Source organism: Ammospiza nelsoni, chromosome 1 (assembly GCF_027579445.1).
Source record: "Ammospiza nelsoni isolate bAmmNel1 chromosome 1, bAmmNel1.pri, whole genome shotgun sequence".
NCBI lineage: Eukaryota > Metazoa > Chordata > Aves > Passeriformes > Passerellidae > Ammospiza > Ammospiza nelsoni.
This window is the reverse complement of record NC_080633.1, coordinates 46,611,760-46,624,790: the sequence shown is the minus strand read 5'-3', so window position 1 is coordinate 46,624,790 and position 13,031 is coordinate 46,611,760. Positions and strand designations below refer to the sequence as shown.

Genomic DNA, 13,031 nt, shown 5'->3' with positions numbered 1-13,031 from the left:
CAAATTTATTTACTCCATTGACCAGACTGTCACTGGCTTTTCCTTAATTGTATTCTATTGCAGTAGATACAACTGCAGCCTTCAATAAAGACAACACCTTTGTATTGTTTGGGCTAGGTCTCAAGGGGCCTTACAAAGTTTTGTCTTGTACAATTATTAAAAGTTTTGACTAGAAAAGGGGCTTTAAATAAGAAAGCTGCCTTATCTAAAACTCTTCCAGATGCTTTGGCATTTTGTGCCATATGAGGATTTATGAGACTCACAGTAACAATGGCAAGCTACCAATTTTTATTTTTTGTATGAAGGTGACATAACATGTTTGCATTTACCATTACATAAACTTTTTTTTTAACACCTACATATTTTAGATAAGAGGTGTGAGGTGACTCAGGAGCTCCTGCTGATAGGTCTGTTTATATTGCTTTCATGTTGCAAGCCTGTGCAAGGGAGCATACATAAAAAGAAGGATAGATACTCCTTTATAATGCAATTTGGAGAATCACATACCTCAGGCAAAAACATGAGCTGTATCCAAGTAACTGCAGCCTGCATGGGCTGCTCACTTCTGTGGCTCCTTCTCACTTCACCCTACTGTTATCAGGCTGTATTAGGCTTTAGGACAAGGCTTTGTTGTTTTAACTGCACATGATCTATAGCTAGTGAAGGGGCAAAGTGGGCTCATTCTGTTGCTGAGTACATTTATCTTGAGTTTGAAACATTATGTGTAGTTTCTTACTGGAGGAAAACAAACAAAAAAAAGTGTACTTGAGTACAAAATAAGAAATACTAAATAGGAAATACTAAATTGCCATGGCTGTAAGTCACAACTGCCTCAAAGAACCTGGAAGAACTTGGTTTTATCCATTTAGGAACATCTTTTGAAATGCAGACAGTCTGCATGGCTTCCTGCTCATCTGCACCTTTTATAATTTTTTCCTGTACATTACCAGTATGTTTTGTTTCTTATGTGGCCCAAGATTATATAGTACCTTATGTAAAATGTATTTGCTATTAATAATATGGCACCTAAAGACAAGACTAGTCAAGTGGTGAACAGTTCTCTAGTGACTGCTGAAGACATACTAGTAGTTCACTTACACAACTGCTTTCTGAGCCAGTATTCATCCCCAAAGAAAAACAGCTGGCAAATGCTATTCTCCAGTCTAAATTCTTGCCTTGCATAATTGAAGATGGAAACTGTGCAGCCAAAGCATTGTCATCTGCCTGGAAGTGGTCACTAGTGGTAGAATTAGAGAAAGACTTCTGCAGGAACAAAGACAACAGCTGAAAAAAAATGCAGTTCTCATGTCATAAATGGAGCAAATATGATTAAAGCCTCGACAGAGGTCTAACTAGTGTCTCACTACAAAGCTTCAGCCTAATCTTAGCCTATTCAACATGTACTTGGCTTTCAAGTACATTTACATATAAGTTTCAGTGAATCAACTCATGTCCTCAAGCTCTGCTGCATTTGCAAAGTTTGCCTCTTTCCTGGTAAAGCTAATTTAAGCCAGTCCTACATAGTTTCAGTTTCCCTTACCTAAAGTAATAAAAGAAGTGATCTGGCCTCTGCTAACTTTTAATGCATTCAATCATTTTTTGCAGTTGTTTAAACACATACGTAATTGCAAGTTTAATTTTTGTTGTAAAGGATCAGCCAGAGCTGGGACAGTGAATTGTGCCAAGCTTTGCAGAAACCAGGCTCAGACAGATAGTTACATTTGGGGGGAAAATAATTTGATAACATTTTAGAGATTATTTCAGCATTTAAAGCACTACTGTTTTTCTCATTTCACTTCTCAGTGCCTCTTTAAGATGCACAAGTACCTGCCACACTGCATACAGCTAAGGGACACGTGTGGACAGACCTGCAGACCACTGAACTTAGTCAAGAGAGTTTTTTTTTTTCCTCCTTTGTTTCCCATTTCCAGCTACCTTCCAGTTGTTTCCTGTTTTTTTGCTCTGAATTCCTACATAAAAGGAATTATAATTTAGGCAGACTCTGAACCAGGCTCACCCTTAAAACCAGTTTCTTTCCACTTCATGCTTAACATTAGCCACACAAAGTTCTGTTTAGTTCCACTTTCAGAAGTATTTTAAATACCTCCCTCCTACAGCATTTCTCATGAGTACAGTTCAACAAGGCAGAGTTCTTACAGAGCCTTAAAACTCAGAGGAGGAGTCTGAAGAGAAAAAAAACATTAAACAATTCCCAAAATTTAAGAGCTGACATATGCTTCAGCCAGCTCTTTGGCACATGGCAATATCCATATAGACACACACATTTTTCACAGCAGCAAAGTCAGAAACCACAGGTTATATCACGCAGTATGTTAAGCTCAGTGTCATTTTTTGCCACTTTTTGGTATGCCTGGGCTTTTAAATTCCCCACTGTGTTTCTGTGTGCATTTCTTCAGATGTGAGAGAGCAACTAAGTTCCCTTCTCCAGTATTTTCCATCTATTTCATATAGTGTGCAAGTGATGTTATTTCCCATAGTTTTAAAGACAAGATGACAGCTGTACATCTGCCCTTCCCTTCAAATAACTGTTCTTCCTCCAGTCTAAGCATTCATGCTTGATTATGCTCACCTGATCCAGAAAGCAGTGCCACAGTACTGGTGATTTGGATTCAGAGCAAAAAAAAAGATTTTGTAGGCATTCTCTGCTACTATTAAGGCAAACAGTAATTGTGCTTTCATCAATATTAGTCAATAAATTCAAGGGTGGAAGAAAAAAAACCACATTACTTGATCAGTTGATTTTGAAGTATTATTACAAGAGGAACAATGTATGATCCAACAATTTTGACTCAAGAGAGCTTGAGTTCCAAGTTCCACCCCAACTGAGACTGAGCCACCTGTGTACAGATGTTATGCACAGATGATGCCAATTTGCAGGGAATAAGGTAATCTGAGTAAGGGTCACTATTTAACTGACACAAGTGATCCATTTCCCTATTTTTTATGAATCCAAACACTGCTGCTGATGTTTGTTAAAGAATGAGGTCAAGACCAGAAACATCACAGAAGTAAAGCTCTCTGCCTGCTTTTTTAAGTCAGTCCCTTCTCTAATATAGCATGAAAGACTCGAAACACCAGGAAGAAATTTTTCATACATCTTTAATCATAATACAATAATGTAGTGTTTCTCCCTTTAATGAATAATCTCCATGTCGCCCTTTTTAATGAAAACCAAATACCTGCAAGAAAGTGAAATTGCAGTGCATAAAAAGCATGATGTTAATTTATCTTTCAGTGTCTTTGCCCAACTACTTGCACATGGTCAGAAAAACCTTAACAAATTTTAGGGAATTGCAACCATTCTCTAGACAGAACCTTTGTCTAACTCACATCTAAACCTTACCCAAGGCAGTCAGTTTCCTCCTTCTGGAAAACCCATTTACCAAATCCTCCTCAGACAGGTACAGTGACAGCTGCAATAGAAGTTCTGAAGTTTTCAAACAGCTCCCTATGGCAGAGAACTGGATGTGCAGCAATTAATTTACACAGCATCTTGATTTTGACCAGATGTCACAATCCACAGAAACTACAAGTTACTTTGAAGCTAAATCTACACCAAAATTTTAGTTGTACTTGAAATTCTTACTGATGTAAGAGAGGTCTGTGACCTCCTGAGGACTTCAATCAATCCACAAGATGCAGCACCCCACAGGGAATAAAAAGTCACTCTAGAGGAGCCCTTTGTCCTAAATTTTCAAAAAGCAGCATCCATAACCAGTTTAAATGGAAGACAAATTTCAAAAATACTGCCAGTGAATTACAAGCAGCTACCAATATAAAAACCAGATGCCTGCAAGTGTCTTCTGGTGGAATTAATTTATTAAAATAATACAGCTTTCTGAGCAGATGGAACTTTAAACAGGCTGGATGTATTTTATTTTTCAAGCAGCACAGGAAAAATCAAATACATTACTTGTATGTTCAATTATCAAGCAGTAGTTCCTATGTTTAAAAACTGCATTCACACCTTCACTTTTACAATTAAATACTGCCACATTAGTTTCTCTGCTTAGTAATAATTTGTATGGAAATCAGAAGCTTGTTTACACAAAATACTATATATAATTATAAAGGTGCTTAAAACAGAAGTACAAAGTCAAACAAGTGCAATGTACCAGAACACTGACCTAAAAATTCTAATTAAATTGTGATATTTAAGGAAACTGGTGTGAGATGTGTACAGGAATTAAGGTCGTGACATGTAAATGACTGATGAAAGATGCTGAACAATTCAGTCAAATGAAATATAAGGTCAGCAACACTTAAGTCTTGTGGGCTTTGGGGGACTTAAATCTCATTTTTATGCTCAACAGGCAGTTTCTCAAATGCTGGCACATACAAAAAGCTGAGGTTGATGGCTGTGATGAGAGAAAGTTGAGAGGTTTGCTATTGTGTTACCTGTAAGTCAGTCAGCTGCATGCTGACAGCCAGAAATATCTTTGCAACATCAAATCAGGACAGAGCTGTAACAATATCTTCCCAGCTGACTGAATGGAGGCACTATCACCAATTCACTCAGGACCCTTTGCTTCTTACAGTGCAGAAAAAGATGTCAGGGCTTTTGAGATGGAAGTCGACTGCCTAAATCTTTCTGAATAATTAATAATGCCTGCCCTGGAAATATTAAAGCAGAGGATAGGAAAATAACTGGCATTTGCATTGGATTTAACTAAAGAGGTTACAAACATTAAGTTAACAAGAGAACTACATGAGTTTAGAACCTCAGTGGCTGCATGCCTTCCTACAGCCCCAAAGTAAACCTAAGCAAATGTTGGAGAGCAAACGTAGATGTTAATGAAGACAACTAATTATGAAGATCACTGCACCTCCACCCACTCATTAAGTCTTAATCACTCTTTAAATCTGAGTTTAAATCTGAGTCCAACTTGCTAGCAGGGTGTCAGTTCTTAAAAAGACTGAAAAGCTTTTTATTCTGTCATTTGTCAAAGGAAAATATTCTTAATCAGGTTGTATGTTTGGTTCCACAACAGAGACAGGTGGGACAGTGAGAAAAAGGCTGCAAAGAAGGATCTGTCTGGTCTTCTTGTGCATAACAAAAATTGTGGAGTGTCACAACAGAATCACTGTACAAAGCAACAAGCAGCCAATGAGGGCACCTCCTTCTGTCTTTCCTCAGATTAATCCACCAGAAAACAAACAAACAAACAAAGGTCAGCTTTCTAATACTCCTAGGCCAGCGAGGGAACCTGTGGGAATAAGGGGAATGCAGAGAGCTAATAAATTTGCCATATAAATTTGGAGCATTTGATTACTCAACAGAGAAAACTCAGCTGAAGGGGTAACAAAGACAAGGATATTGAAAAGGGATCCTTGAAGGTCCTGCTTCTATAGCTTGTACATGTAAATACCAACCACTTGCCTGGCTTCTAGAACTCACCACTGCAAGCTCCTAAGCCTAAATCTACCTAGGTATGCCTTCAGTTGCTGGAATTAGTTTTATAGGTGATCAAATCCTTTATGCACCTTTCTTCAGTCTTCATTAGAACATGGACTGTGACCACTTAAATCCCAGAGTGCAGATATGTTAGTCATTTCACAAAAGCAAGTGTTTATTTTCTTATCTGCATGCTGATTCAGAAAGCTCTAGACACACCATGAATAAAACAGCTCTAGTCTTAATTCACTGCATATAAATAATATCTAGTCTTTTAAAAGATATAAATGTCTATTACAGAGTTGTGGAATAAAACAGAAAAGAGCATCAGAAGTTTGAGGAGAGACACAAAGACACACAGATGAGGAGCAATAGCTGCAGTTTGATAGATACATCTTATTTGTGTGTCAGAAGCAATAAATTAGTAGAGCTTTAGGGGCCTTTTTTGCCCTTCTCAAATCAAACTATTCAAAGTGGCTGCTTGTCTTTAGGTTTTCCACAGTCATTCTATCTAGTCTGTCCTGGAAAAAAAATTAAAGAAGGCTTTAAATCAGATCCTTTTCAAATCACTGAAGCAAAAAAACTGACAACCAAGTTGCTGGACAGTGACAGTGTGATGCAAGTGTGGCTTTTCTATTAACTTTACAAATGCACAGAAGGAATTAAAACATAATTTCCTAAAAACATTCGAGCCTTCTTGTTTATCTGTTGTGCAGCTGCTTAATTTTATTTGAGGAATAGGAAATATAACCATGACCACAAATCTTGGCCCCAGAAAAGAACATAGCAAAATGCTGACAGATACTGATGAGGCAATAAACTAAGAGCCTTTTGGTACAGAAAAGTTGGAACACTGGATAATGTAATGTAGAAAATGGTAAAAGTAACACGTGGGGATGTCAGAAGGCATCTAGAGGCACACACATTGCAAGAAAAAAGGAAATAATCTCCCTTGGAATCCAGAAATGTGGGAAGTGCAATACACTTGCATACAGAAACCACTACATGCATGTTACATAGGAAATACAGCATTATGCCACATCTTTTCAAATAAACTATTGTATTTTTTCATACAAGGATACTAACAGAGCTGCTCTAGTTACTCTCAATTCTAGTGTTACTTTCCTTATGAAAAAAGCAATTATCCAAACAGCACATTCCCTGAGTCGACACAGAAAATCCACATTGCTGATTTTCATTTGGAAGAGTCCTCATAACTTTACTGGGGGGAAAAAAACAAAAAACACACAGAGTTTGCTACTGTGCTAGTTTTGGTTGGGTTTAGTAGTTCATATTCAAATGTGTGCAACTACATCAATGTTGTAATCCTAACTTACAAAACTGTCTATGATCAAATCCCAGTTTGGGAGAAATGCTTTGTAATTCTTTCCCTGAAGAGATCTCTCCAACTGGAATCCCATTCATGTCCCAGGGGAAAAACTCAGCCAAAACATAGGCAAAGGTATGAAGGCTTACTGCATAACATGAAAAAAACTACTGATTTTGCAACTATCACACAGATTTGGAGACACAAAGAGAGCTAGAGATAGATTCATTCAAACAACTCTATATGGATACAAGGGGGATAGAGGAAAAGAAAACTCTTGTCAGCCACAGTCTTACTCTGCACCTTGTTGATTTTAATTTGCAGGTAAAAGTGTGAAAGTTCCACCCTTTAAGGGTTGCAGAGATTCTCTCAAATCCAACCTAAAAGACAAATTATTATTTATATTCTGCTTATTTCTAACAAGAATTCACAAACATTTGGCTATCTGGATTGAAAAATAGAACTACTTTACATAAATATCTTCAACATCCAAGAAAATGTACAAATCTAAAGTCAAACACATTTGGCTTATAACAAGCCCCGTTTGCTAATGTCTTTATAAAGGCTCAGTTTTAAAGAGAAGTAGTCATTTTAAATATAACCAATACACTGCAAATGCCATCCCATTGTATGGTGACACTCACCATTCTTCTGTACTTCTAGGGAAAGTGAATAATAACATTCCACATCTGCTTGCAAGCAACATATACCTTATTTTGGTCCTGGGTAGGTAATCTCCACTCCTACATTTTGGAGTGGTCTTTTTACAGCTCAGAGAAAGATTGCACCTGAAATAGTCAGCAGCATTCTGCCAAACCAGCATTTAGTCCCCAAGGCTTTGGGTTGAGTGTGTGAAAGTGGAAAACCATGATGACATTGCTGATTTTGCACTTGTGAAGGCTCCTCCCACAGACTGACCTGCAACACAAAACAAAGATCAATAGCGAAGTGTTATCTTTACTGATTTGCTACAAAGAAATACTAAAAAAAAAAAAATTATTCAATCAGTTGTCCAGTTTGGGATTTGGCACAGAGTCTGTGCCAGAAAATATTCTAAGAACTTGAACACAGCAGCTCAGCAGAAATGGCCTATGGTGTGCTTTGCCTGGGAAGACTTGGTAGACTTTGGGCTGAAAGGCACTCCTGACCAGAGTGCACCACAGCAAAGAGAAAAGACAGACTCCAACAGAATTTAAGAGAAAGCTAAACAATTTTTGGCACAGCCATTGCCAAACACCTATCAGACCTCTTAATGGATTAACTCCCATTAACTCACACTGCAAGATGACAATGTGATGATGCCCCTGTCCAATGCAACAATTGCTTTTCCAGAAAGTTACAGACTGCTGTGAAATCTGCAGAAACTGACACAAGGACTTTTTCTGATCTCAGCCAGCTCTTGATAGTTTCAGTCAAAGTGATATCAAAGTTGAGAATAACTCAATGCAGATGGTGGTCAAAGTATTTACCAGATTACATGGAATCTCTTACCTGAACATCTCTCTTCCCATATTCACCTCCAGGCCACACTGGAAAAGGGATGTACACTAATTTCTTTACCTAGCTGCTTCTCTTTCTGCTATTACACAATTATGGGGCCTCAATCAGCAGCTGTACCCTTCAAAATGTTGCTCTGATTTGTGCATGTTATAAAGTACACTCGGATTAAAACAAAATACAACTGAGAAAAAGGATGCCTTTCAAAAAAGATCCAGCATAGATGTAAAGTGATTTTAAACAGATTTCTTACCTACAGCTTTTCCTGTTTGTACCACATTCCGGCTGGTAGAAACCATCACATTTCCAAGCTTCTTTCCACGCTCACTGTTTTGCACTGAACTGAACAAGAGAGATACTGAAGACTGTTAGTAGCTGACTTATCATTACTTTCAGGTGTAAATAAACTAGTTAAATTATGTATCATTACACACAGATTTACATAACATACATATATATAGTTCACATGGTCAAGCCCAACTCCTGCATTCGTCTTAGCCACAGAGATCAGCTAGGCAAGCTCCTCAGAAGAGGAAAAGATGCTGCCGGCAGGACAGGAAATCAAAACACCCAGTGGTTCATTCTTACACAGCACACTTTAAACCTTTCACAGACTCCATTGGGTTGGAAAAGACCTTTGAGATCATGGAGTCCAACCCAGGTCTGAACACCACCCTGTCAACCAGACCTTGGCACTGAGTGCCACGTCCAGTCCTTCCTTAAACACCCCCAGGGACAGTGACGACTCCACCTCCCTGGGCAGCCCATTCCAATATTCAATCAATCTTTCCTAAATGTTTACCAAAATGCATTTATGATCAAAATTGCAAAGTCATATTTTCATTAGTTTTGGCAATTCTTAGCCCTAAAACATAACCTTTAAATAGAACAAGTGTAAATGATCAGTCCTTTTTTTCTAGATAAAGCTTACTTTGTATCTTTGTCCAAGATTAAATTTTTGATCAAGGACAGTTTACACTCATGGTTTTGTTAAAGAAATGCAAGAAAATGACAGACATGATCATCATTTGGAAAGAAGAGCACAAAAGCGATCAGTTCTACTGCACAAATACAATCACTTGAAAATAATTTCACTTAGTTTTAAATTGTAACTTTCAAGTCCACAAAGTCCAAGGCTTTGCAAACCCATTAATGTAAAACTTAACAACACATCATGCCTATTCTTTCCCCATTTCCAAAATCTTCAGTGTAGATGGAAAAAGCAGAAAAAACAGAATACACCAAAACCAAGTCTAGGCTCAGTTTGCAAAGGCAAGTAATTTTGATGAGGAGCTGGTATCTAAGTCCCACCTACAGAATCAAGGCACTGTTGTAAAAATAGTTATTATTAGAAACATACTATGAACTACTGGTCCTTTTAAACTGATGTCACACTACCCAGAAGAGTTAGTAACTCCCCTTTCAAACAAGGGGACAAAAACAGGCAAATGTTAAAGACACCTCCAGAGCCTTCAAATTAAGACTTTGTATAAAGATCATCCATTAATCAAAGAGAGAGAGACTGTTGTTTAATGGTCAGCAGAGCTAAGTGAGAAAAAAAATCCATTTTGCCTGGTGCATAAACCCCAGGCTGAATTCTGGCTTCAGTTAGAACTGAACAGCTATGGAAAAAACAAGCACCACTGAGTGGTAGACTTGGATTTTAAAGGCAGCAGTTGAGATCAACTTAAAATTCAGATGACTGTGGTACAAGACCACTATGCAAAACTCATTTGAAACTTGTAAATTGAAGGAACTATACCACATCTCACTATGCATACATAGTGAACTGAGTTTTAGAACAATGCTTAATTAAAAACCAGCTAATTAGAAAAAAGCTGTTTTCTCCTAATAATGAGACCTAAAGTCAAATCACTGCTGGAAGTTTTAACAGCTTTAGCTGACAAATTACAAGTAGATGTACAAAAACCTTATAATTGCAATGCAAAAAATCAAGGCTGTATTATGTGAAATCCAACACAAAATAGAGCATTTGACTTTTTAAAAAATTATTATTTATTTCAGGCAAATGTTTCATCTTTAGATGCGGTGCTGTTTTGCAGCAGAACTTTTGAGTATAGTTTCATGAAGATGGGCAATTTGAATATCTTGTTGAGTTCATTATAGGAACAGTTATGCAGTTATTGATATTTGACCACACTTCTAAAAAATACAAAATCAAAGTACTATGTACTTACTGTGACAACCTTAACTTAACATCTGATACAGAGTACTGGCCCTGGAATGGATGGCTAGAAGAGGAGGAAAAACCCAAGAAAACATTAATTTATTTTTCATGATGAATCTGTATCACACAATTATTAGCTGTATTCCCCTCTGTGACTTACCAAAAAAAAAAAAAGAAAGTTTAAAAGATACTTTGCAGATATACTACTCTATAGCAGTATACTTCATACTCTATAGCTCTATACTTCACAGAAGTCTGGGCTGCAGTGATTGTTCTATGACAGATTTCTTATGAACTACCTAAAAGGTGCCTTCTATTTACAGATGAGATATTAACAACCTTTCCACACTAAGTCAAAAGCACCTCCTTCCAGCAGCACACAGAAAATAGAAAACATCCCTTAAGTAGACCAAAAGAGCTTTGTAGGTCTAAGAAAAAACCTTTTTCACACTACAGCAATTGGCAAAGTAAAAGCAAACAGAACTCCCTGCAGCAGAGCAATAACCCACACTAAGCAGAACACATGCACAGCCAACAGTGGCACCAAGCCTGGCATGGTCAAATCTCCCAGTGAAAACACACCCAGAACAGGCAGCTCCCCTCTATCCCAGCAGTGACAGCCTTGGACACAGCTACTCCCTGCACACCTGGCAGCAATTAACACAAAGCAGAACCATCTGAGGACAATTCCTGAGGAATGACAAACTTTCTGTAGCTGTGGGCAGCTGACAATCAACTTGAACAACTTTCACTTCTCCTGACTCTGGATATGTTTTTCTTCATAAAACTACTGCCCAAAATTCAAGTAAATACTACAAAGTTTCCTTACCTAGAATTTACCTCTGCAAGAGCTGGATGCTTGTTGCTGTTCCATACTCTGTAGTTGTGGGTATTTTTCCAGGCTGTTACAAATCCTGTTCCAAAGTCTGACAAAATCTTTTCATTGTCTGGTAAATTAAAATAAAGAGAATTTGAAGAAATTCATTAGAGATTTATTAATTACATGACAAATTAATTTTTTTCTTGTAAGAAAAAAAATCATTTTCCAGGCTCTTATCAAGTCCATAACAAAACTCCAGTACTAAAACCTGGATACTTCAAAAATGGTTTATTTTTATTTTAAAATGTCAAAAATATACAGTACCAGGGTAAGAGGGGGAAAAAATCTAAAAATTACTTTTCTTATTTTTAATTCATTTATAAAGCTCCAAGAGCTCAACTGGGAAAAAAAATAATCCAAATTGACTTTTCCTCTGGGGGATGACAGGAAAGGGAAAAGAATGGCCACATAGCAACCAAGAACAAAAACAATTTGCACTGGTCTTGGTCAGATACACTGGATTTTGCTGTACTGTTATTACTCATTCAAATTTAGTAACTCCCAAATCCATTCCAAAACTGCAGTAGGAAATACTGTGGAATGAACTTAGCATAACAACAACCCCTTTAAAACACTGAAGCCTATAGGAAATAATTTGACAGCCAGCCAGTGATGTAATATGAGTTCCCAGAAAACCCTGATATTTCATATCAATCTAGTCATCTTAAAATATTAATTTTGTCAGACCAAGAACGTGGCATCTTCCAGACTTTAAAATCAGGTTCTCAATCCCATGTTTTCTCACATATACCACAAAACAAAATGTGAATTTAATTGGTGTGAATAGAGAAAAATCATTGTGAGAATGAAGTTAATAGGGTGAGTGCAGGGCAAACTAAACATTTTCCACAAATAAAAAACACTATTCTTTCATTTATATTCACAAAGAATGTTGGAATAATAGAGAATTCCTTCTGAGGTAAAGAAAAAATTTTGAGCTCCAGGAAACAAAAGCTTATAAAGCCTGTAGATGACACTTTATAGTATGTGAATCCCTAATTATGACCATGGCAAGAAGGGGAAAGGGCTGGAACAGTCTAGCAAAACTTCCTGAAGACAGATGCTTAACTTCATGTCTCCTTGAATCCAAGTAGTTTCCCAAACTTAACTTCAGATTGCAACAAAGTCTAGAAGACACTCAGATTTGTAAGTCTCATCACATACAGGTTTCAGGTACTTCTACTTATGAGGAAAACTTAATTAAATCAAGGAGAAGAAAACATTCTAATAAAAAAATGTCTGTAAGGCTGTGGATTAAGGATTAATAACAAGCTTGTCAAGAAATAACAAGGATAGCCAAAGACAAGTGAAAAAGCAGCCTAAAAATGAAACTTTAGGCAGAGGGAGATCCACTGAGAGTAAGAACAGAGCAAATGCTTGACATGTCCACCCTCATCTCCATCCCTAGACAAGGGATCTGTTCTACCTGGTTGCAGCACAGCAGCAAGCAGTGCATGAAGATAAGCACTGAACTGAGCCCTGATCCACTCATCTCCTCCTTCCCATCCAGTGCCATCAAGGAACACATCATCTCTGTTCTCAGTGACGTGCTTCACCAAGTAATCTGAAAATCTCAGGTCAGCAGTTGTTGGGTTCAGGATCTTACGCAGTTCTGGATCGTGGATTTGCACATGAGCATCTTCTATCTGTTTGAAATGATTCCAAGGGTAAACATTTATCTAAATAAAACTGCTTATACAAACTTACACTACTACATATTGCT

At 37.4% G+C, this 13,031-nt stretch overlaps 1 protein-coding gene across 1 annotated transcript in view; it reads right to left on the bottom strand.

The window, feature by feature from the left end:
- Positions 1-3,103: 3,103 nt before the first annotated feature.
- Positions 3,104-13,031, bottom strand: part of AVL9 (AVL9 cell migration associated) — a 42,083-nt gene continuing 32,155 nt past the window's right edge. The window contains exons 12-16 of the mRNA XM_059478530.1: positions 12,735-12,954; positions 11,258-11,375; positions 10,439-10,492; positions 8,494-8,582; positions 3,104-7,661 (exon numbers count right to left, since the gene is read on the bottom strand). Of these exons, the coding sequence (XP_059334513.1) occupies positions 7,567-7,661; positions 8,494-8,582; positions 10,439-10,492; positions 11,258-11,375; positions 12,735-12,954 (576 nt within the window). The 3' untranslated portion in view covers positions 3,104-7,566. The remainder of the gene's footprint in view (positions 7,662-8,493; positions 8,583-10,438; positions 10,493-11,257; positions 11,376-12,734; positions 12,955-13,031) is intronic.